General features: G+C 52.4%; 1 protein-coding gene across 1 annotated transcript in view; it reads right to left on the bottom strand.

The window, feature by feature from the left end:
- COL27A1 (collagen type XXVII alpha 1 chain) overlaps positions 1-25,833 on the bottom strand; it is a 1,169,012-nt gene that overhangs the window by 597,735 nt on the left and 545,444 nt on the right. Inside the window, exons 15-16 of the mRNA XM_069236924.1 lie at positions 8,145-8,198; positions 3,745-3,789 (exon numbers count right to left, since the gene is read on the bottom strand). Of these exons, the coding sequence (XP_069093025.1) occupies positions 3,745-3,789; positions 8,145-8,198 (99 nt within the window). The remainder of the gene's footprint in view (positions 1-3,744; positions 3,790-8,144; positions 8,199-25,833) is intronic.

The raw sequence follows: 25,833 nt of genomic DNA, 5'->3' as shown, positions 1-25,833 counted from the left end.
GAGAGGCCTCCTGCTGTGGCACCCTTATGACAGGAGAGGCCCCCTGCACTGGGACCCTTGTGACAGGAGAGGTCCCCTGCAGTGGCACGCTTGTGACAGGAGAGGCTCCCCACTGGCACCCTTGTGACAAGAGGCCCCTGCTGTGGCACCCTTGTGACAGGAGAGCCCTCCCGCTGTGGCATCCTTGTTATAGGAATGGCTCCCACTGTGGCACTGTTGTGACAGGAGAGGCCCCCGCTGTGGCACCATTGTGACAGGAGAGGACCCCGGTTGTGTCACCCTTGTGACAGGAGAGGCCCCCGCTGTAGTACCCTTATAATAGGAGACCCCCCTGCTGTGGCACCCCTGTGACAGGAGAGGCCCCCTTCTGTGTCACCCTTGTGACAGGACAGGTCCCCCTGCTGTGGCACCCTTGTGACAGGAGAGGGCCCTCGTAGTTGTACCCTTGTGACAGAAGAGGGCTCCCCACTGTGATTCACTTGTGACAAGGAGACACCCCCGCTGTGGCACCCTTGTGGCATGAGAGGCTCCCCGCTGTGGTACCCTTGTGACAGGACAGGTCCCCCGGCTGTGGCACCCGTGTGACAGGACAGGCCCCGTGCAGTGGCCCCCTTGTGACAGGAGAGGCCCCCTGCTGTGGCACCCTTGTGACATGATAGGCCCCCGCTGTGGCACCCTTGTGACAGACGAGGTCTCTTGCTGTGGCACCCTTGTGACAGGAGAGGCTCCCCGCTGTGGTACCTGTGTGACAGGAGAGGTCCCTGCTGTTGCACCCTTGTGGTGGGAGGAGAGACCCCCCATTGTGGCACCCTTGTGACAGGAGAGGCCCCCCGCTGTGCCAACATTGTGACAGGTGAGGCCCCCCGATGTGCCACTTTTGTGACAGGAGAGACCCCCCATTGTGGCACCCTTGTGACAGGAGAGGCCCCCCGCTATGGCACGCTTGTGACAGGTGAGGCCCCCCGCTGTGTCAGCCTTGTGACAGGAGAGGCCCCCTGCTGTGGCCCCCTTGTGACAGGAGAGGCCCTTGCTGTGGCACCCTTGTGACAGGAGAGGCCCCCTGCTGTGGCACCCATTTGACAGGAGAGGCTCCCCGCTGTGGTACCCGTGTGACAGGAGAGGCCGCCCGCTGTGCTACCCTTGTGACAGGAGAGGCCCCCGCTGTGCCACCCCTGTGGCAGAAGAGGCCCTTGCTGTGGCACCCTTGTGACAGGAGAGCCCCCCTGCTGTGGCACCCTTGTGACAGGAGAGACTCCCCGCTGTGGTACCCGTGTGACAGGCGAGGTCTCTTGCTGTGGCACCCTTGTGACAGGAGAGGCTCCCCGCTGTGGTACCTGTGTGACAGGAGAGGTCCCTGCTGTTGCACCCTTGTGGTGGCAGGAGAGACCCCCCATTGTGGCACCCTTGTGACAGGAGAGTCCCCCCGCTGTGCCAACATTGTGACAGGTGAGGCCCCCCGATGTGCCACTCTTGTGACAGGAGAGACCCCCCATTGTGGCACCCTTGTGACAGGAGAGGCCCCCCGCTATGGCATGCTTGTGACAGGTGAGGCCCCCCACTGTGTCAGCCTTGTGACAGGAGAGGCCCCCTGCTGTGGCACCCTTGTGACAGGAGAGGCCCTTGCTGTGGCACCCTTGTGACAGGAGAGGCCCCCTGCTGTGGCACCCTTGTGACAGGAGAGGCCCCCGCTGGGGCACCCTTGTGACAGGCGAGGTCTCTTGCTGTGGCACCCTTGTGACAGGAGAGTCTCCCCGCTGTGGTACCCGTGTGACAGGAGAGGCCGCCCGCTGTGCTACCCATGTGACAGGAGAGGCCCCCGCTGTGCCACCCTTGTGGCAGAAGAGGCCCTTGCTGTGGCACCCTTGTGACAGGAGAGGCCCCCTGCTGTGGCACCCTTGTGACAGGAGAGGCTCCCCGCTGTGGTAACCGTGTGACAGGCGAGGTCTCTTGCTGTGGCACCCTTGTGACAGGAGAGGCTCCCCGCTGCGGTACCCGTGTGACAGGAGAGGCCCCCCGCTGTGCTACCCTTGTGACAGGAGAGGCCCCCTGCTGTGCCACCCTTGTGACAGGAGGTCTCCTGCTGTGGCACTCTTGTGACAGGAGAGGCTTCCCGCTGTGGTTCCCTTTTGACAGGAGAGGCCACCGCTGCTGCACCCTTGTGACAAGAGAGGCCCCCGCTGTGGCACCCTGGTGACAGAAGAGGCCCCCCGCTGTTGCATCCTTATGGTGAAAGGAGGAGCCCCCACTGTGGCACCCTTGTGACAGGAGAGGCCACCGCTGTGGCACCATCGTGACAGAAGTGGCCCGCTGCTGTGGCACCCTTGTGACAGGAGAGGCCCCCCGCTGTGCCACCCTTGTGACAGGAGAGGCCCTTCACTGTGCCACCCGTGTGACAGGAGAGGCCCACGCTGTGGCACCATTGTGACAGGAGAGGTCTCCTGCTGTGTAACGCTTGTGGTGACAGGAGAGGCCCCCGCTGTGGCACCCGTGTGACAGGAGAGGCCCCCCCTGTTGCACCCTTGTGACAGGAGCGGGCCCCCGCTGTGCCACCCTTGTGACAGGAGAGGGCCTCTGCTGTGCCACCCTTGTGACAGGAGAGGCCTTGCGCTGTGGCACCCTTGTGACAGGAGAGGTCTCCTGCTGTGGCACCCTTCTGACAGGAGAGGCCCCTGCTGTTGCACCCTTGTGGTGACAGGAAAGACCCCCGCATTGTGGCACCCTTGTGACAGGAGAGGCCCCCGCTGTGCCACCATTGTGACAGATGAGGCCCCCCGCTGTGCCACTGTTGTGACAGGAGAGACCCCCATTGTGGCACCCTTGTGACAGGAGAGGCCCCCCTCTGTGGCACGCTTGTGACAGGTGAGGCCCCCCCGCTATGTCAGCCTTGTGACAGGAGAGGCCCCCTGCTGTGGCACCCTTGTGACAGGAGAGGACCCCCCGCTGTGGCACACTTGTGAAAGCTGGGGCCCCCCGCTGTTGCACCCTTGTGACAGGAGCCCCTCTGCTGTGGCACCCTTGTGACAGGAGAGGCCCCCCGTGGCACCTTTGTGACAGTAGAGGCCCCCTGATGTGTCAGCCTTGTGACAGGAGAGGCCCCCCGCTGTGGCACCCTTGTGACAGGAGAGGCCCCCTGTGGCACCCTTGTGACAGGAGAGGCCCCCCACTGTGGCACCCTTGTGACAGGAGCCCCCCTACTGTGGCAGGAGAGGCCCCCTTGGCACCCTTGTGACAGGAGAGGTCCCCGCTGTGGCACCCTTGTGACAGGAGAGGCCCCCTGCTGTGGCACCCTTGTGACAAGAGAGGCCCCCCGCTGTGGCACCCTTGTGACAGGAGAGGCCCCCTACTGTGGCACACTTGTGACAGGAGAGACCCCCAATTGTGGTATCCTTGTGACGGGAGATGCCCCCGCTGTGGGACACTTTTGATAGGCAAGGCCCCCTGCTGTGGCAACCTTGTGACAGGAGCCCCCCTGCTGTGGCACCCTTGTGACAGGAGAGGCCCCCCACTGTGGCACAGTTGTGACAGGAGAGACCCCCCATTGTGGCATCCTTGTGACAGGAGTAGCCCCCGCTGTGGCACTCTTGTGACAGGAGAGGCCCCCGCTGTGGCACCCTTGTGACAGGAGAGGCCCCCCGCTGTGGCACCCTTGTGACAGGAGAGGCCCCCCGCTGTGGCACCCTTGTCACAGGAGAGGCATTACACATGCAGAGACAAGTCAGTGCAAGAAGGGAGCTGTCTGGTCACCTTATCACCTTTCAGTCCTGCAGCGCCAGGGTTGCCCATCACGCCCTGAAAAGAAGAAAGAGGAGAGTTAGTGACAGCCCTTGACCCACAACTTTACATTTCTACATAACTGAAGTGAAGCTGGAGCCGAATATCACCAAAGCAAACAAGCAATCGGCCAAGGTCAGGGGAGGGAAAAGACCACGGCCAGGTGAGTGGTCAGCACAGGGTGTGGCTAGGTGTGGAGTACGGGTGAGGGTAAGATTAGGGAAAGGGTTGGGCTGTGGTGAAGGACAGAGAGGGGCAGTCTGGGGCCAACGTTGGGGGCAGGGGAACAAGACTTTAATTAAAGGGTTGGGTTGGCAGTATCCTGTGAGTTATGAATGACGGGACACTTCTGGCTCCTGATTGGCCCCATACAGCTGTGACGTAAAAGTTAAAGCGCAGTGAAGTGGACACAGATTTACAATGTGATGTTTGCGGTTACACGCAGAGCAACAGATGTGTAATGCCAAGCTATTGTGTAGAACTGCGGCTCAGGGAAGGTTATCTAGCTCTCCTATTACACGGGTCCATACATACGCCCCAAATGTGGACAAGCCCAATGTCTTCCCGTCCTCCTGGCGTCACACTCATTAGCACCTGCCATTATACTCTGGGGGGGTGAACTGGGTACATACCTGGACCCCATGGCAGACTGGCATGGGAAGCAGGCAGCGCGAGTGGTCATATATGTCATATAATGTCATATAATGACATTGGCAGCTTGGCAGAAGCCAAACTGCCAATGTACCACACCGACCGCCACAGTGGTAATGACCGCCAGGCTGGAGACTTCAGTCTCCAGCCCGGTTGCCGTCACTTGCCTGCCGGCCAGATTATGATCCCTTCCCTGTCACTGATAGGGGTCGTCTCCGCCCCCTCCCTCTCCCCAGGTTTCCCCCACCCCCCTTCCTCTCCAGACCCCCCTTCGGACACGGCCCTCCCTTCACACACGTGCACACGCATAAACACACCCATTCCAACATTCATCCACGCATGCATACATCCATAAATACACACATACATACACGCAGACGCATTCACACAACTCAACATACATGCACGCACACCTCCATACATGCACATACATTCAACAAGGAACATTCACCTGCATATACGCACGAACATTCACACACACACCCCCACACACACACAAAACCCACCCCCACACACACACAACACCCCCCACACGCCCTCCCCTGTCAGAGCACCCACTTACCTGGATCCAGGGGGTCCTCCGGCAGGAGACGGGACGAGGCGCGGCTGCCAGCAGCAGCTTCCGCCAGCAGAACACCACCAGGCCGTATCATTCTCATAATACAGCTGGCGGCGGTCTACTGGCGTGGTGCTGCAGCTAGCCGCAGCGCCACCTTACCGCCATCCACTGGCATGGCCACAGCCGGATTTCCGCCATCCTTCTGGCAAAAATCCAGCTGTGGTCATGATAGGGCGGATGGCTGGTAGCTGCGGCGACGGTCTTTTGGCGGCCGACGCCGAGCGGTAGGAGGTCTATACCGCCAAGGTCCTAATGAGGACCTAAGTTTTGGTGTGTCATGAGCTGCAGAGCATTTTCAAGATGTCCTCTGATGCAGCATACAGCCTGTCACAAATGATTTCAACTACAGTGAGGACACCAGAAGGAGTAGGATAAACCTCTCAAGCAATAATGTTGTGTACTTGTGGACGCAGGTTAAACTTTGAATGCTGAGAAACGTGAATTCAATAAGACAAAGTTAAAGTTCTATGTCCATATCTTCTCTGATGGGAGTGTGACACCTCATCCAGCTAAAGTACAAGCGCTGTCACCTTCCAGCCCCCAACTAGAAGTTTCCATGTTGTGTTCATCCTTGGCATGGCCCGTTACTGGTCCAGATACACACAAGACTTTGCCAGCGACCGTGAGTGCTCCATTGAGAGACTTGACGAAAAAGAATGTCTAATTTCATTGGTCACATGCATGTGAGAAAAGGTTTGGGAGAAACAAGCTATCGAGAGTGCTACTGAAATGGCATATTTTAATTCAAAGCTTCAGACGTTGTTGTTCATGCTAGTCCAGTCGGGTTAGGTACAATCCTTGCACAGCACAGTGGACACCGCAATGCTCGAAGACATATTGTGGAATATGCAAACAAAAGTTTGTCCTAAACTGAATATTCTTATTCACAACCTCAGAAAGGAAGTTTAGCAGGGGAGTGGGCTTGAGAACATTTCCACGTGGTCTTATATGGAAAGCCTTTACGCTTGTACAGATCATCAAGCACTGTTGACCATCTTTGGCAATCCAAAGGCCAAGATGCTTCCACACATTGAACGTTGGGCTGTACGATTACAAGAATACAACTACATAATCGTGCATCATCCGGTCGACTACACCTCCAGAGTGCCTATATCATGGTATCCCTTTCAAGATTGCTGCAGCCTACATAAATTTCATTGTGAAATCAAACACACCAACTGCCATTTTGTTGGAGCGAACTGTCACTGCCACGAGTGACGATAGAGGCATGTTAAATCAGAAAGACATTATTACACATCTCTCTTGGAACCAGAACACTCAACCTCTTGCCAGTGACAGTCAATACCAGTAGTTTTAAAACATCAGATTAAAGGTGAACTGTCTGTGACTCAAGAAGGCATTATCCTGAGGTGCTCGAGAATTGTTATTCCGGAGAGTCTGTGACAACAGATAACTGAAGTGGCCCATGAAGAAAATCGTGAAATTGTTACTACAAAACAAGCTCTCCAAGACCAAGTCTTGTCTCCTCATCTCGATGAGAGAGTTGAAGGACTGTCATCTATGGAACTACCTGTCATTGAAAACCACTCACCCCACCTCATACATGTCAGAGTTGCCACGGCATGTTGCCTTTTTTGGTCCTCTTGACAATGGACATCACCTGATGGAGATTTTTGAGAAATACTCCAGTTTTCCATTGATTGAAGATAAATCATCTATCACTTAAGAGAGAGTCATCGAGATTAGATGACATCTTTGTGACATGGGGTGTTCATGCAATCTTAAATTCTGACAATGGCCCCCCCACAGTCGAGAATTATAAAGATTTTCTAAGTCATCTTATGTAAAGCATCGGATGAGAACCCCCCCCGTGGCCACAGGCTAATGGTCTTGTCGAACGTTTCATGAGTGCATTAAAGAAAGCTGTTCAGCATGCTGTACCGGAAATCCTCAACCTTACAACTGTCTTGACCTCTACCCTGCAAGCTTACCGTATGATCTCTCACTCAACCTCAGGTAAAAGCTCTGCAACTCTGATGTATGGGAGAGCCTTGATGCTCAAGTTACCTCAATGGACCAACAGAAGATCAAGTACTGAGGAGGAAACCCCTACAGGAGACTTCAATTGTAGAAGGAAAATGAAGGCCTATGTGGACAAGCAACGACATGCAAAAGATATCGTTTTCACTAGAGGAGATCGAGTGCTTGTCCATCAGTTGAAAAAACGTAAGTCTGATGCTAAGCCATTCCATGACGTAACCAGCAAAGGACACGTGGTGACTGCCCAACGTCCTGGGAATTGCATTATGCAAGATGCCTTGCACACGTCAGGTACAGATGTCAACCTAGAGACTGGTTTTGAAAGCACAATTGAAAACCCTCGACTGCTGTTGCTCCTGCATTACCAATGCAGATCATGAACACGTCTATTGCCGATTCCCAGATTCGGAAGACACGATCAGAACGAGTAATCAGAGTGCCACGAAGGCTCATAGAAGAACTATGATTGTGTATATATTTTGAACAAATTGTAACTTTTTATTTAGCAGAGAGGTGATGTAGTGTTGTGTGAGTTACTAGTGACAGAACCCTTTTAGCTCCTGACGGACTCCCTAGAGCTGTGGCATAATTGCTAGAGTGTGAAGTGTATGAGTGAACGCAGGTGTAGAAAGTTGAGTTTGCAGTTACATGCAGAGAAATAAAGACATGTAATACATAGCTCCATGAATGGTGTACTCTTTGGCAGGTACTCCGGCTGGGGAAGACTCTTCAGGCGGGTGGGGAGGGGGTCAAGGTTAGGTACAAGGTTTGGGTGAGAAGGGTCAGGTTAACTGTGATCAGATGGTGTTGGGGGAGGTATTGGGTTAAAGTCAGAGTACACTTAAAAAATAAATAACCTGTAAAAATATATACAGGAAAATTTGAAGAGAACGGGGGCGGGGATTTCAATGGGAAAGTATTCAACCAAATATTTTTCTCTGAAATGTCCATTTTAAATAAAGTTATAACAAGATGGGGTCCTCTCAATGAAAAAAAATAACATTAACACAAATACAAAAATAGTGGTTCTGTGACAAGTGCAGCAAGGAGGACAGATCCATAGATGACACCACGTTCTCCCCAGTGAAGAGGGGACCCTCACCTTTACACCCTTCGGTCCGGGGGCGCCGACGAGTCCGAGGGCTCCCATGTCACCCTAGGGAGAAACACAGAAACTGGTGTTAGGGGGTCAAAGCACCTGCACCTAGAAACACTCTGCAACGACTAAGTGACAAAGGCACATCCAGTGCTCTCACCTACAAATGCCAGGTGGGGGTCACGGGGCAGAGAGAATGCGTAGCAAACAGACTGGTGCGGTTGGAGAGGGTGGGGCAGGGAGGGTAGAGAGGTGGAGGGTGTAGAGCAGGTGGAGACGGTGGGGCAGGGAGGGTGGAGAGGTGGAGGGTGTGGGGCGGGTGGGGCAGGGAGGGAGGGTAGAGAGGTGGAAGGTGTGAAGCAGGAGGAGAGGGTGTGGCAAGTAGGGAGGGTAGAGAGGTGGAGGGTGTGGTGCAGGAGGAGAGGGTGGGGCAAGGAGGACAGAGAGGTGGAGGGTGGGGGCAGGAGAACAGGGTGGGGCATAGAGGGTAGAAAGGTGGAGGGTGTGGTGAAGGAGTAGATGGTAGGGCTAGTGGTGGGTAGAGAGATGGAGGGTGTGGGGCAGGAAGATAGGGTGGGCCAGGCACGGAGGGCAGAGAGGTGGAGTGTATGGGGCAGCTGAAGATGGTGGGCAGAGAGGGTAGAAAGGTGGAGGGTGTGGGGGAGGTGGAGAGAGTGGGGCAGACAGGGAGGCTAGAGAGATGGAGGAGTTGGGGCGATGAGGGTGTGGGGCAGATGGAGAGGGTGGCAGGGGGTAGAGAGGTGGAGGGCGTGGGGCAGGTGGAGGGTGTGGATCAGGTGGAGGCGTGAGGCATGTGGAGGGTGTGGGGCAGGTGGAGGGTGTGGGGCATGTGGAGGGTGTGGGTCAGGTGGAGGCGTGAAACAGGTGGAGGGTGTGGGGCAGGTGGGGGGTGTGGGGCAGGTGGAGATGTGGGGCAGGTGGAGGTGTGGGGCAGGTGGAGGTGTGTGGCAGGTGGAGGGTGTGGGGCAGGTGGGGGTTGTAGAGCAGGTGGAGGGTGTGAAGCAGGTGGGGGTGGGGGCAGGTGGAGGATGTGGGGCATGTGGAGGGTGAGGGGCATGTGGAGGGTGAGGGGCAGGTTGAGGTGTGAAGCATGTGGAGGGTGTGGGGCAGGTGGAGGGTGTGGGGCAGGTAGAGAGTGTGGGGCAGGTGTGGGGTGTGGGGCAGGTGGAGGGTGTGGGGCAGGAGGAGGTTGTGGGGCAGGTTGGGGGTGTGGGGCAGGTGGAGGGTGTGGGGCAGGTGGGGGGTGTAGGGCAGGTGGAGGTGTGAGGCATGTGGAGGGGATGGGTCAGGTAGAGGGTGTGGGTCAGGTGGAGGGGGTGTGGCAGGTGGAGGGGGCGGGGCGGGGCAGGTGGAAGGGAAAGGTTGAGGGTGTGAGGTAGTTGGAAAGTTTGAGACAGGTGCATAGGGGAGGTGGAGGATGTGGGGCCTGTAGAGGGTGTGGGGCAGGTGGGGGTTGTAGAGCAGGTGGAGGGTGTGAAGCAGGTGGGGGTGGGGGGCAGGTGGAGGATGTGGGGCATGTGGAGGGTGAGGGGCATGTGGAGGGTGAGGGACAGGTTGAGGTGTGAAGCATGTGGAGGGTGTGGGGCAGGTGGAGGGTGTGGGGCAGGTAGAGAGTGTGGGGCAGGTGTGGGGTGTGGGGCAGGTGGTGGGTGTGGGGCAGGAGGAGGTTGTGGGGCAGGTTGGGGGTGTGGGGCAGGTGGAGGGTGTGGGGTAGGTGGGGGGTGCAGGGCAGGTGGAGGTGTGAGGCATGTGGAGGGGATGGGTCAGATAGAGGGTGTGGGTCAGGTGGAGGGGGTGTGGCAGGTGGAGGGGGTGGGGCAGGTGGAAGGGAAAGGTTGAGGGTGTGAGGTAGTTGGAAAGTTTGAGACAGGTGCATAGGGGAGGTGGAGGATGTGGGGCATGTAGAGGGTGTGGCAGGTGGAGGGGGTGGGGCAGGTGGAGGGGGTTGGCTTTATTAATGCTGACTGCTGGACGACTGGGCCCTGGTCTGGTCAGATCACCAGACTCCAGCAGCAGAATATGAAGCCTCAATCCTTTTCCGTAATAAGAGCTACTTATGTTCATTGAGAGTTACTCCGAGCCCCTGATATCCTTGGTGTTGTATTTGTGAGCACATCAGACAAGGTTACGTCAGTGGCTACCCCACGCATGATTGTGGCAGTGCCCACCTCAGTGCACCAGGAAGGGTTGTCAGTCGTGACGTAAAGTGTTCTTTAATGTGAAACCCTTCCACTTGGGTGATGTGTAACAACCACAGTTGTAATGCCCCTGGCATCAGAGTAATATTATAAATAACTCCAGGATTTGCAAAGCGCGGCAAATCACCCTCGAGGGCCTCAAGGTGCTGAATTCTAGGCCCAGGGAAAGTAAGACCCTGATTTAGATGTTGGTGGACGGGTTACTCCCTCACAACGGTGACAGATAATTGGATTTAAATTTTGGTGGATGCGATGTCCATCACTATCGTGACGGAGTACCCCGTCCGCCGCATCGTAAATCAGGCCCTAAGTGATTTATTCCGAATCAGAGGGTGTTGAGCCGATGAAGAGACTTGAACGTCACCTTAAGAGTTCTGAAAATACACACAGATCTGTCTCAAAACACACTGTTTAATAGTGGTAAAAACATATACATTCAAACCAGCGAGAGTTTCTAGTTTGGTAATCCGGCTGCTCTCAGGACAGTTACGTACAGGTACTGGAGAGATACCAGTAGGTCACCAGCTACTAGTCGGAGAAGCCTGGGTTATCTCAATAACCAGCACCACTCAGAGGTTACCCCCATCCTGTTCCTCCACCCCAGTCACGTCACAGGAACCACGTGTACATGTAACTCTACTCTCCGCCCTCGCCTAGCTGGTTTCATCCAGTCTTTCACTTTCCGTCCTTAGTAACGTCTGGACGGAATGGGGGGACTTTCAGTGCAGCTCCACTGTCCATGGACCAGACGCTTACAACTGTCCAGAGGCCAGAGGTGGACCACTGTCTGCCGACCAGACGCTTACCACTGTCCGTAGACCAGACACTGACCACTGTCCGTAGACCAGACACTGACCACTGTCCGTACACCAGACGCTGACCACTGTCCGTGGACCAGACGCTGACCACTGTCTGTGGACCAGAGGTGGACCACTGTCCGTAGACCAGACGCTTCCCACTCTCCGTAGACCAGACACTGACCACTGTTCGTAGACCAGACACTGACCACTGTCCGTAGACCAGGCACTGACCACTGTCCATGGGCCAGAGGCTGACCACTGTCTGTGGACCGGAAGCTGACCACTGTCCGTGGACCGGAAGCTGAGCACTGTCCGTAGACCAGACACTGACCACTGTCCATGGACCAGAGGCTGACCACTGTCTGTGGACCAGAGGCTGACCACTGTCTGTAGACCAGACACTGACCACTGTCCGTAGACCAGACACTGACCACTGTCCGTGGACCAGAGGCTGACCACTGTCTGTGGACCAGAGGCTGACCACTGTCTGTGGACCGGAAGCTGACCACAGTCCGTGGACCAGAGGTGGACCACTGTCCGTAGACCAGACGCTTCCCACTCTCCGTAGACCAGATGCTGACCACTGTCCATGGACCAGGCACTGACCACTGTCTGTGGACCGGACGCTGACCACTGTCCATGGACCAGAGGTGGACCACCATTCGTAGACCAGATGCTTACTACTGACCGTAGACCAGACACTGACCACTGTCCATGGACCAGACGCTGACCACTGTCCATGGATCAGACGCTGACCACTGTCCATGGATCAGACGCTGACCACTGTCTGTAGACTAGACACTGACCACTGTCTGTAGACTAGACACTGACCACTCTCCATGGACCAGACGCTGACCACTGTCCATGGACCGGAAGCTGACCACTGTCCTTGGACCAGAAGCTTACCACTATATTTGGACTAGAGGCTCACCACTGCCAATGGACCAGATGCTGACCACTGTCCATAGGCCAGAGGCTGGCCACTGTCCATGGACCAGACGCTGACCAATGTCCATGGACGAGAGGGGCATTGAGAATGCACATGCCTGCCCCTGACTTCCAACAAAGATTTGGCAGCCCTACCACCATCCCTATTACCAGTCCTTCTAACAACCCTACTTCCAGCCCTACTGCCAGCCCTATCAGCCCTGCATCCAGCCCTACTAGCAGCCCCACTACCAGCCCTACTGCCAGCCCTATCAGACCTGCATCCAACCCTACTACCAGCCCTACTGCTAGCCCCACTACCAGCCCTACTGTGAGCCTTTCTACCAACCCTACTCCCAGCCCTTCTATCACCACTACTACTAGCCCTACCGTCAGCCCTACTACCAGCCCTACCACCATCTCTACCAGCCCTGCATCCAACCCTACTACCAGCCCTACTATCAGCCCTACCAGCCCTGCATCAAACCCTACTAGCAGCCCTACTACCAGCCACACTACCAGCCCTACTGCCAGCATCCAACCCTACTACCAGCCCTACTGCAAGCCCTATCAGTCCTGCATCCAACCCTACTAGCAGCCCTACTACCAGCCACACTACCAGCCCTACTGTGAGCCTTTCTACCAACCCTACTCCCAGACCTTCTATCACCACTACTACTAGCCCTACCGTCAGCCCTACTACCAGCCCTACCACCATCTCTACCAGTCCTGCATCCAACCCTACTACCAGCCCTGCATCCAATCCTACTACCAGCCCTACTACCAGCCACACTACCAGCCCTACTGCCAGCCCTATCAGACCTGCATTAAACCCTACTAGCAGCCCTACTACCAGCCACACTAACAGTCCTACTGTGAGCCTTTCTACCAACCCTACTCCCAGCCCTTCTACACTACTACTAGCCCTACTTTCAGCCTTACTACCAGCCTTACCACCACCTCTACCAGCCCTGCATGTAACCCTACTACCAGCCCTGCATCCAACCCTACTACCAGCCCTACTACCAGCCACACTACCAGCCCTACTACCAGCCCTATCAGCCCTGCATCCAACCCTACTACCAGCCCTACTGCCAGCCCTACTACCAGTCCTTCTACTAACCCTACTTCCAGCCCTACTACCAGTCCTTCTACCAACCCTACTTCCAGCCCTGCTGCCAGTTCTATCAGCCCTGCATCCAGCCCTACTAGCAGCCCTACTACCAGCCACACTACCAGCCCTACTACCAGCCCTACTGCCAGCCCTATCAGCCCTGCATCCAACCCTACCAGCCCCACTACCAGCCCTACTGCTAGCCCTACTGCCAGCCCCACTACCAGCCCTACTGCCAGCCCTACTGCCAGCCCTATCAGCCCTGCATCCAGCCCTACTAGCAGCCCTAGTACCAGCCCCACTACCAGCCCTATCAGACCTGCATCGAACCCTACTACCAGCCATACTACTAGCCCCACTACCAGCCCTACTGTGAACCTTTCCACCAACCCTACTCCCAGCCCTTCTATCACCACTACTACTAGCCCTACCGTCAGCCCTACTACCAGCCCTACCACCATCTCTACCAGCCCTGCATCCAACCCTACTCCCATCCCTGCATCCAACCTTACTAACAGCCCTACTACCAGCCACACTACCAGCCCTACTACCAGTCTACTGCCAGCCCTACTTCCAGCTCTACTGCCAGCCACACTACCAGCCAAACTGCCAGCCCTTCTGCCAGCCCTATCAGACCTGCATCCAACCCTACTACCAGCCCTACTACCAGCCCTACTGCCAGCCCTACTGCCAGCCACACTACCAGCCATACTACCAGCCCTACTGCCAGCCCTACTGCCAGCCCCATCAGACCTGCATCCAACCCTACTACCAGCCCTACTACCAGCCACACTACCAGCCCTATCAGACCTGCATCAAACCCTACTAGCAGCCCTACTACCAGCCACACTACCAGCCCTACTGCCAGCCCTTCTTCCTCCACTACTCCCAGCCATTCTACCAACCCTATTACCAGTCCTACTCCCAGCTTTTCTACCAGCCCTACTCCAAGCCCTTCTTCCAGCCCCACTACTAGCCCTACCGTGAGCCCGACCACCATCCCTACCAGTGCTGCATCCAACCCTACCAGCCCAGCATTCAACCCTACCAGCCCAGCATTCAACCCTACTACCAGCCCTACTACCAGCCCTACAATCAGCCCTACTACCAGCCCTACTACCAGCCCTACAGTCAACCCTACCATCAGCCCTACTACCAGCTCTACCAGCCCTACCGTCAGCCCTGCTACCAGCCCTACTGTCAGCCCTACCACCATCTCTACCAGCACTGCATCCAACCCTACTACCAGCCCTGCATCCAGCCCCACTACCAGCCCTACCAGCTCTACCATCAGCCCTGCAGCCAGCCCCACTACCAGCTCTGTGCCATCCCTGCTGCCAGATGAAGAAGGAAGCTCAGAGGTGCGGGCACCGGAAGCAGAGATGCCTGTTTGTGTTGACTGTGTCCAGAGACCCGGCTCTCCTGGCAAGAAGCGGGTAAGGCAATGTGGGGGGCCTGGGGGAAGGTAGTGAGGTCAACCCATCCCTGGCACTTCTTGGTACCCTGGAGGTTATATCTGCTGCTGCTGGTGAGAGGGGAGCTGTGCGAGAGGTGGTTCTCCTCTGCCCACACACACACACACATTTTATGGGATGGGCACAACATGCCAAGAGGGTCTGGAAATCACAAGAAGCTCCTGTAAAGGAATGGAGATGTGGAGCTGGCTGGAGGAGTGGTGGGGAGAGCTGGGCACTAGCCGGAAGTGCCCTTTCATTGAACTTCCAGTGTGATAGAGGGTACTGGTCTGGGAGTGATGGTCCTGGCACCAAGAAGGACCAGGGGTACCAAGCAGGGCTCTCTTGTATGATGAGAAGGATGTTCATGGTCTGTGCTGTGGTCTGCTCTGAACCCAGGTTGGCTGTCTTGGAGGATGGAAGCGATTGATACCGACTTGTTTTTTTGGTTCAAGGAGGGATGGTAGTTGTGTAGTTAGAAGGGTCTCCATGGTTGACCTAAGCTCTTTCTAGGTTTGATTAGGTGGGAAAGACACATTGTGCAAGGGATGCATTGACTACTTTGATAGTTGTAAGCGCCTCTGTGAATAAAATGTTGTGAAACTGCAGAGGGTTTAAGGATGGTGAGGTTGTTAGCAGGGTCGTTAGGGGAGCCAGTTTGGGGGTGAACGTTTGATGACAGCCTTGATGGCTTTGAAATTGAGCAGAATAGGGTTTCTGTCTGAAGTTTGAAGGGACTGCAGTCTCACATTTTTTACTCCTTCTTTTCACGCTCAGAGCTCCTTGGTGGCCTCGTGAGACACTGGGTGTCTCACAAAGCAGTGAGATTTGGGTTTATGGATTACACCTTCAAGGCAGAGGTAGTGTTGACTTTGACTTTCTGATGGGTACTTCTACCTGCAGATGCTTCACCTTTGACTGTGCCCAGGTGCCAGACTGGATCCAGAAACACTGCAGTAGCTCTCACATGTCGGTAGGTGGAGCTGGCTCTACCTCGGTGCCGGATGCGGTGCAGGTGTGACGTCACTCAACCAACATAGGGGCATTCAAGTGCCCCAACATCCGCTTCTCATCGTTGTTTCAGAGCCTTGGGGGTAGAGGCGGCAGTGCTGCGGAGCTTACACTTCAGAGCGTCGGACCGGTCTTCACAATGGGAAGAGAGGTGGGATTGGTGAGGAATCCTGGACAGACGACCTGATTTAGTTCTTGGCGGAGGGGAATACTCCGTCACAAAGGGCCTGATTATGACCGTGGCGGTCTTCAGACCGCTAGGGTCGTGGTGGTCCAACTGCTTCAGCGGCCGTCTAACCGCCACATTTTGACCACAGCGGTTGTGCCACGGTGGGAGCTAGCACCGCCAATTCTCCTCTACAGGAGGGACTGGAGGTCCTGGCGGTCCTAATCCATCAGGTCATTGCTGCAAGCAGCGCCTCTCTGGGGATTACGACTCTTCCCGCCAGCTTTTATGTCAGTAAAACCGCCATGTAAAGGCTGGCGGACACGGGGTGCATTGTGCCCCAAGAGGGACCCTGCACTGCCCATGCACTTGGCATGGGCCTGGGCAGTGCATGGGCCACCTTGGCCAGCTCTGTCACGATGTTCAATTGCGTCGGGTGTTGCTGCACCCTATGCACTACAGCAATGCGGCCGCCTCTATTATGAGTTAGCGTCAATGTTGTAGGCCGTTCTCTGCTGGGCCAGCAGGTGGAAAGAAATGTTTGCGCATGCTGACCCAATGGGAAACTCTTAATGGGGTACACAGGAAGGGAGCCGCACTGGCGGCAAAATGACCGTTGGGACGTTGGCGGATGGTGTAAGCCGAAGTCATAATGACCCCAAAGTGTCTATGAAAGATCGTTACTGGAGGTTAGTAACTTGTGTCTCTGATGGATACTCCTAGCTGCAGATGCCTCACTTTGTGAACAGATAACACAGAAGTAACTCCAATGTGGTGGGTTGGAAGGGGTGGTCAGACAAAGAAATCCTGCAGCAGGTAACTAGCTAAGCCTCACTTTGGAGTAAAAGCAATAGAGCTTTGCAAAAATGTGAAGACAGGCTCATATCACCGTGCACCAGATCTCTGCCACAGGTAGTCCCTTGGCCAGTACCGAGTTTGAAGCCTTTGCTCTGGTGGAATGAGCATGGATTCTCTTTGGCGGTTCCGTCATCCCAAGGGCACAGCAGATTGTAATCCAGAGAACTATCCATTGTGGAAATGGCTTCTTCTAGATGCCCTTGCCCTGCTCACTGCCCGCACACCCTACTGGTGCGCAAGAGCCACTGCAGTGACTGGATCCACTTTGATGCCGTGGGGATAGTCAACAGGTGAAGAAACTGCAGGTAGACAGAGCATCCACTACAAAGTTCGTCACAAAGGTAAGTCACTTTTCATAGGGAGGTGGCTGATAGGACAGAGGTGACACTGGCTACGCAGTCAGTTGTGATTGCTGGAGCAATGATGGCTTGCTTGAGGGGTTTCAGGTCAAGACCATGAAGGAACAATACTGTGGGTGTCATTTATGAGGCCGTAGAGGCACTCTGCACCACAGGAGCGTCATTATTTTAATGCTCCGGTTGCCGTGTAAATATGGACCCCCTTCACACATAAAACTGCATGAGAGGGGCATTCCATGGGTGTTGCTTGGGGTGCTCCCATGCATCACCCATGGAACCTGAAGGAATTTGAAGAATTCCCAAATTTACAAGTCTGGGAATGCGTCAGATTTCTCCACCACCTCAGGGGTGGCGTAAGAATGACGCAACAGGAAGAAATATCTTTATTGTTCCCTGTTTTTCCTTCTTAGAAAGAGGAAACCACCTTGTGTGATTGTTTTTGTGCAAGAATGGTCCCTTCCTGGACAAAAACAATCATACCCACAACGCAGGCCTCCTTGCACTTGGTGCCTGGGTGCCTGCGTTGGCGTTAGGCAGCAGTCTGTGCGTCAGTGCAGGGGTAGAGGACAGAAATGCACCGTATCTTGCAGATACGGCACATTTCTGCCGTTTTCTGGTGGCGCGGGGCAGTGCAGCACGCACCTGCCGCACCGACTGGGTGGCTGATGTCAGGGGGATTATAATCAAACTGGAGGTGCGATCGGACCAATCTAGTGTTGGTCAGAAAACTGCGCAGTCATGAAGACCCAATTTCCAATGGTGCCTTTGCAAGTGTGGTACCGGAGTATGGACTCCACATTATTACCTGAGTGTAATTTGGTGCTCTAAATATTGTCAGTGCAAAAATATTTTGGGATGGAATTTCGAGGGTAAGTATATCTTATTGTTTGTAAATAATACTGATGTTTAAAATATAGAATACTAAAATCATGTTTTTGTTTTAGATATTGTGTTGTTTGATTAAGTTATATTTATATATAAACACATTTTAATGTACTGAAATGTTTTGAAGGTTGGTGTGTTTATTGATGGATTGGGAGGTAGTATTTTATTTAAAACATTTTAGATTAAATTTGTTTTAATTATATTATCAATTGTACTTTTTATATTATAGTATTGATCGCAAAAGTTCTTTTCATTCGAGGTGTGTGATTTAATCGGGGGTTTGTGCAGATAGTTATTTTTCTATTAACAACAGCCATTTATATAATTTCTATTGAAATAAAATACTTTTTTATGTATATATATATATATATATATATATATATATATATATATATTATTGCTAGAAAATATATTATTTGGACTGTGTCATTTATTGGAAAATGGGTGGGCAGTGTGTTTTTAATGATGTGTTAATTAATAATTGTTAAAAGCATTCAATTACTTTAAATAGTTATTAAAGAAACAACTTTTGCGGGTGGGTAGACTAGTATTAGCAGGAAGATTAGTTTACACACATTTGGGGATTTCATTGTTAATTGATTATTAAAATAATATTGCTATTGTGACAATTTTTATTTAAGGAAATTATGCTCAAGTATACATGTATTAGCTTTAAAAATTAATTTCACGAAATAAAAAATGGTACAGACATTTTCCTTAGCTTTTATTTTTAACAGTTTTACATTTTTTACAAATAAATTATATATTTGATAATTGTTTTTATAAATATTCATTTAAACTAAAAATATATAAATATACAATATAAATTGAAATTAATGCATTTAAATATTTTTGATTCATAATAAACAAAAAAACCAATAACATGGCTTTTTAGTTGAATGTGTTTAGTTTATATTGATTAGTTATAGCTTTCCTTAGGAAGGGCCCGATTACGACCTTGGTGGATGGGATACTCTGTTACGGCAGAGGGGATATCCGTGACGTGTGTGACAGAGTATCCCACCCACCAAGGTCGTAATCAGGCTCTTAATCTTTAGGATAATGAATCAGAATCTCTCTCCAAATATTTAAAAATGTTCCAGTAGTAGTGAGAAAAGATTATGGCCCAGATTTATGAAAACTGGTGTATCAGCTCTGATGCGCCTCTTTTTCAGCGCCCCCCCACTGGCATGGTTGCGCAGTTAGATCAATAGCGTCAACATTTTTGATACTATTGTGGCGCTTTGCTGCACTAGTGTCAAAAATGTTGACGCAGGTGTAGCAGTGCGTAAGGAGGCCCATTCATTTAAATGGATGCGTCACTTTAACGCCTGTTCAGAGCAGGCGTTAAAAATGACAGAAAAAATGGCGCAGTGACATCTGTTAAATTTCACCGCACCATTTTTTTGGGCCTCCAAGCATTATAAAAAAAACAATGACTCTAATGTGGCACAAGGGATTACAAAGTGACGCAATGCGTGGTGCAGCGTTTTTACAAACCTAACACTACATTACTGTAAAAAAAACAATGACGCTAATGTGGCACAAGGTTTTACAAAGTGACGCAATGGGTGGTGCAGCGGTTTTACAAACCTAACTCTGCATTATTGTAAAGAAACAATTACACTAATGTGGCGCAAGCCGGTGCCAGGGGCTCATAAATATGCCCTCAGAATAGTAATTCAGAGCCTCAGAATACATTCCACAATGTTTGTGGCACTAGAGTTAGCATCGGAAATCTAACTCCACATTCACCCTCTAATGCCCCTTCCCCAGTGTGATTACGACTGGAGTTAGAATACCCTGGCCCTTACCACTCCGAGACGTATATGAATGCTGACCAATGTTTGTGGGATCGCAGTCAAATCAGAAAAACAAAACACCCCATCCCCATATCCTTCAAACGTGTGCACTTTCCTCAATTTATAATGCACTGGAAAAGGAATTCTCCTCCTACCAAATATGGGTATTTTCCCAATGTTTGTGGGCCTGGAAATAAAATAGTAAATTTGAGTGCCCCACCTCATGCATGCACTTTTCCCAAAGCTAGTAGGAGTGGAGTTGCAATAGTAACACTGACCCATTAATACAAACACTTGTCCCACTGTTTGTAGGATTGGAATTACAATAGTAAATGTAATTTATTTTCCCAGTGTTTGTGGGACTCTTGTTAGAATAGTATGTTTGCTCCTCTAGTTTCTTAATTGTTCATACATAAAAAATAATGCCCTTTGTTTTTATTTTTTAAGGTCTGTGGGTTATTTGTTTATTTTTTTTACAAACGTTTATTAATTAAATTTACAAAACTTTGTTAAAGATTTTAAAGTAATTTAAATTTTTTAGAGAGATTATAAAGAATGGCATAATTTATTATAGAAAATGTACGGTAGTACCTATTTTTTCAAAAACTTAAATGTTTAATATATGTTTAATATAGCATTTATTAAAAATATAATTTTAAAATACACTTTTAAACAAATTTTAGTAAATAACTATAGGTATGGGGAAAAATGCTATTAATTATGTTGTAATTGTAAATAATGTTTTATTTTTTAAGGTTGGTTAAAATATGTTTTACAATGGAATATACTTTCATATTGTATGATAAATTGTATATTGAGATATTTAAATGTTTATTGTTTCTTTTGGATAAAGTCACTTTTAGAAAAATAAAAAAATAATGACAACTAAAATTGTATTGCTGGGATTTTTTAAAAATGTTTTACATGTATGTATGTCCTATATTATGGAAATTGATGAGATTAGTCCTAGCACTCTTTTCATTATCTTGTTTTTTGTTCTAGAAATTTGAATTTAGAAAGTGAGACATTTATTTTATGGGTGGGGCCCTGGGAGCCCAGTGATTTCCTAGATGAAGGTTGCCCTGGGGTCAGCTTAGGTGGAGGGTGGTGGTCTAAGAGGTGGTCGTGACCGGTGCATATTTATATAGAGTTAATGGTGATGGGCTCCAGGAGAGTTCATGGACAGGAAATTTAGTGGATAACTGAGCCCATTTCTAACACAGATTACATATACATGTTTCAAAATAAAACATGAGTCTATACCCAGGGGTCCCAAAATCCTTAAGATATCTCTGTTTAACATGTCAGATTTGTAGAAACCAAGCTTTGCTACACTGGGGTGGATGTCCAAACGCCAGCACAGTCCCTCCAAATCCTGAAGGTCTGGTAACCCTAGGACAAAGGACCCCAGAAGAGCTGTCAGTGAGCTGCAGGCTGCCTGCACCTCTGCAGGGGTGGCCGGGGGCATTCCTCTGGATGCCTACAGCCAGCTGAGACCTGTGCATCCATGCGGAGGCCTAGAATCAGCTGAGTCCTGTGCATCCCTGTGGAAGCCTAGAGCCACCTGAGACCTGTACATCCCAGTGGAGGCCTAGAGCCAGCTGAGACCTGTGCATCCATATGGAGGCCTGGAGCCAGCTGAGACCTATACATCCCTGTGGAGGCCTAGAGCCAGCTGAGACCTGTGCATCCATATGGAGGCCTGGAGCCAGCTGAGACCTATACATCCCTGTGGAGGCCTAGAGCCAGCTGAGACCTGTGCTTCCCTGTGGAAGCTTAGAGCCACCCGAGACCTGTACATCCCAATGGAGGCCTAGAGCCAGCTGAGAACTGTGCATCTAGAGCCAGCTGAGACCCATGTAATACTTTTCACTTCAAGCCCCATGGTGCTGTGTACCACAGGGTCACATCCAGGGGAGATTGTAGGGGTGAATGAGCACTCCCATAAGGATGTAGGGTTCAGGCTTCAGCTTGAGGTCAGGTCACCCTGCACATGCATAGGTCTACGGCATTGTGCACATACAAGTGGTCTGAGGTCCTCTTCACATACATGGAATCTGGAGCACCTTGCACAGCTGTGGGGTCAGGTGTCTGAGGCATCCTGCTAAGACGCAAGCTCTGGAGCACCCTGCACATACACACAGTTAGGGTAACCTGTAAAGACAGAGGCTGGGGGTTCTCTTCACAAACAAGGGGTCTGGGGCACCGGACACTCTTCATACACACGCGCTCTGCGGGACCCTGCACATAAAGGGCCCAATTTACAAACTCCACTTTTCAGTAGGTTTACTCTTTTGAGTAAGCTTACTACTTTTTGGCTTCTCAAAGTGCACTTTTGTAGTAAGTCCAGCACTGCACATCGCTAACCACCGGTGCTGCAACCTATGCTCTTTTCTTTGGGGTGCTTGACGTTGTTGCGGTTGGCCATGTGTAGTGCTGGACTTATTACAGGACATACACAGACTCCGGGGTCTCCTGTACACAGGGATCTGCAGTACCCTGGACATACGCAGACTCCGGGGTCTCCTGTACACAGGGATCTGCAGTACCCTGGACATACGCAGACTCCGGGGTCTCCTGTACACAGGGATCTGCAGTACCCTGGACATACGCAGACTCCGGGGTCTCCCGTACACAGGGATCTGCAGTACCCTGGACATACGCAGACTCCGGGGTCTCCCGTACACAGGGATCTGCAGTACCCTGGACATACGCAGACTCCGGGGTCTCCCGTACACAGGGATCTGCAGTACCCTGGACATACGCAGACTCCGGGGTCTCCCGTACACAGGGATCTGCAGTACCCTGGACATACGCAGACTCCGGGGTCTCCCGTACACAGGGATCTGCAGTACCCTGGACATACGCAGACTCCGGGGTCTCCCGTACACAGGGATCTGCAGTACCCTGGACATACGCAGACTCCGGGGTCTCCCGTACACAGGGATCTGCAGTACCCTGTACATTTACAGGGTAGATGGGAACTGTCCACACAGGTTCTGCGGCCTCCTGTGTCATGATTCGCTCCCTGCGCTTTCATGCCCATCACGAAGGGGCCAAATTGTGGAACTTTACAAAGCTCTAATAAGCTTTCAGACCTTCCCCTGCACGCATATCCTGACTTCCAGCCATTTGGATGCTATTTGCACATTACCATCCATTAACTCTAAATGCCGGGTTTTGTGGAAGCCGGGCTGCTTATTCCTGGAACTCCAATAATTAAAATCCCCTGCTCACTGCTTTGTCTCCACCCTGCAGGCCAAGGATGGGTGAGGGAATTCAGCACACCTGTAGCTGGCAGTTGCCGGCCTGCTCACACCTGCTGCATGTGATTGCTGTGAGCCCTTTTAAGCCTCCGCTCCCTTCAGCACAGTATTGGTCATTTTAGCTGCTTTCTGGTGAGAACAACACTTGTTTCCTGAAGTTTCTGAGACATAGTTATTCCTTGTTCCTGAACGAGGGCTCCCTGCGGTGCTGCTCGACTCCTGGGCCTCCGCTATTCCTTGTTCAGTGATCTAGCACTTCCCGCGGTGCTGCTTGACTCATGAGCCTCAGCTATTCCTTCTTCCTTGATCTAGCACATCGCGCAGTGCTACTTGACTCCTGGGCCTCAGCTATTCCTTGTTCCTTGAACGAGCGCTCCCCGCAGTGCTACTCCACTCCTGGGCCTCAGCTATTCCTTGTTCCCTGAACTAGTGCTCCCCGCAGTGCTACTTGACTCCTGAGCCTCAGCTATTCCTTGTTCCTTGAACGAGCGCTCCCCGCAGTGCTACTTGACTCCTGGGCCTCAGCTATTCCTTGTTCCTTGAACGAGCGCTCCCCGCAGTACTACTTGACTCCTGATCCTCAGCTATTCCTTGTTCCTTGAACGAGCGCTCCCCGCGGTGCTACTCCACTCCTGAGCCTCAGATATTCCTTGTTCCCTGAACTAGTGCTCCCCGCAGTGCTACTTGACTCCTGGGCCTCAGCTATTCCTTGTTCCTTGAACGAGCGCTCCCCGCAGTGCTACTTGACTCCTGAGCCTCAGCTATTCCTTGTTCCTTGAACGAGCGCTCCCCGCGGTGCTACTCCACTCCTGGGCCTCAGCTATTCCTTGTTCCCTGAACTAGTGCTCCCCGCAGTGCTACTTGACTCCTGGGCCTCAGCTATTCCTTGTTCCTTGAACGAGCGCTCCCCGCAGTACTACTTGACTCCTGATCCTCAGCTATTCCTTGTTCCTTGAACGAGCGCTCCCCGCGGTGCTACTCCACTCCTGAGCCTCAGATATTCCTTGTTCCCTGAACTAGTGCTCCCCGCAGTGCTACTTGACTCCTGGGCCTCAGCTATTCCTTGTTCCTTGAACGAGCGCTCCCCGCAGTGCTACTTGACTCCTGAGCCTCAGCTATTCCTTGTTCCTTGAACGAGCGCTCCCCGCGGTGCTACTCCACTCCTGGGCCTCAGCTATTCCTTGTTCCCTGAACTAGTGCTCCCCGCAGTGCTACTTGACTCCTGAGCCTCAGCTATTCCTTGTTCCTTGAACGAGCGCTCCCTGCGGTGCTGCTCGACTCCTGGGCCTCCGCTATTCCTTGTTCAGTGATCTAGCACTTCCCGCGGTGCTGCTTGACTCATGAGCCTCAGCTATTCCTTCTTCCTTGATCTAGCACATCGCGCAGTGCTACTTGAGTCCTGAGCCTTAGCTATTCCTTGTTCCTTGAACGAGCGCTCCCCGCAGTGCTACTTGACTCCTGAGCCTCAGCTATTCCTTGTTCCTTGAACGAGCGCTCCCCGCAGTGCTACTCCACTCCTGAGCCTCAGATATTACTATGCATACAGGAGTCTACAGGAGCCTGCACGTATACATGGTAGAGGGGTACCCTCCACCTACACAGGTTAGAGGGGTTCCTGTACCTTCATGGATCCAACAGACCCGGCACATACACAGGGTAGAGGGATACCCTTCATATACACAGGTTAGAGGGGCTCCTGTACCTTCAGAGGTCTACAGGACCCTCCACCTACACAGGTTAGAGGGGCTCCTGTACCTTCATGGATCCAACAGACCCTGCACATTCACAGGGTAGAGGGATACCCTTCATATACACAGGTTAGAGGGGCTCCTGTACCTTCAGAGGTCTACAGGACCCTCCACCTACACAGGTTAGAGGGGCTCCTGTACCTTCATGGATCCAACAGACCCTGCACATACACAGGTTAGAGGGGCTCCTGTACCTTCAGGGGTCTACAGGACCCTGCACATACACAGAGTAGGGGGATACGCTTCACATACACAGGTTAGAGGTGCTCTTGAACATACAGGGGTCTACAGGGCCCGTACATACACAGGGTAGGGGGATACCCTTCACATACAGAGGTTAGAGGGGCTCCTGAACATTCAGGGGTCTACAGGGCCCTGCACATACGGTGTACTCTGACCATACACAGGTTCTGGGGGCTCCTGTACATATGGGGGTCTACGGGACCCTGCACATACACAGGGTAGAGGGGTCCCCTCCACATACACAGGTTCTGGGGGCTCCTGTACCTTCAGGACTCTACAGGACCCTGCACATACACAGGGTAGAGAGGTCCCCTCCACATACACAGGTTCTGGGGCTTCTTGTACATATCTATGGAACTTTGGATAGTTATGGGGGTCATGGTTATTTTCACATACACAAGGATGGGCCCCCCTATGCATTGAGGGGTCTACAGGAGCCTGCACGTATACAGGGTAGAGGGGTACCCTCCACCTACACAGGTTAGAGGAGCTCCTGTACCTTCAGGGGTCTACTGGACCCTGCACATACTCAGGTCAGAGGTGCTCCTGTACATACAGGGGTCTCCGGTACACCAGGGTCTCCAGTACCCTGCACATACACAGTGTCTGGGGTGGGGGGCATCTGTGACATTCTTTATATAGGGTCAGGGGAGGCGGTCATCCTTCACCTGCATGCAAGGAGATTAAGCGGTGACAGCTGACAGCTTTTGTCCTGAATATATAGGGCTCTTTTGTATACAGAGGCCCCCAGTATACTGCACATACTCCGGTTCTGAGGGCTCCTGTACCTTCAGGACTCTACAGGACCCTGCACATACACGGGGTAGAGGGGTACCCTCCACA

This window comes from Pleurodeles waltl, chromosome 6 (genome assembly GCF_031143425.1).
Source record: "Pleurodeles waltl isolate 20211129_DDA chromosome 6, aPleWal1.hap1.20221129, whole genome shotgun sequence".
Taxonomy (NCBI): domain Eukaryota; kingdom Metazoa; phylum Chordata; class Amphibia; order Caudata; family Salamandridae; genus Pleurodeles; species Pleurodeles waltl.
This window is presented reverse-complemented; position numbering and strand designations above follow the sequence as displayed.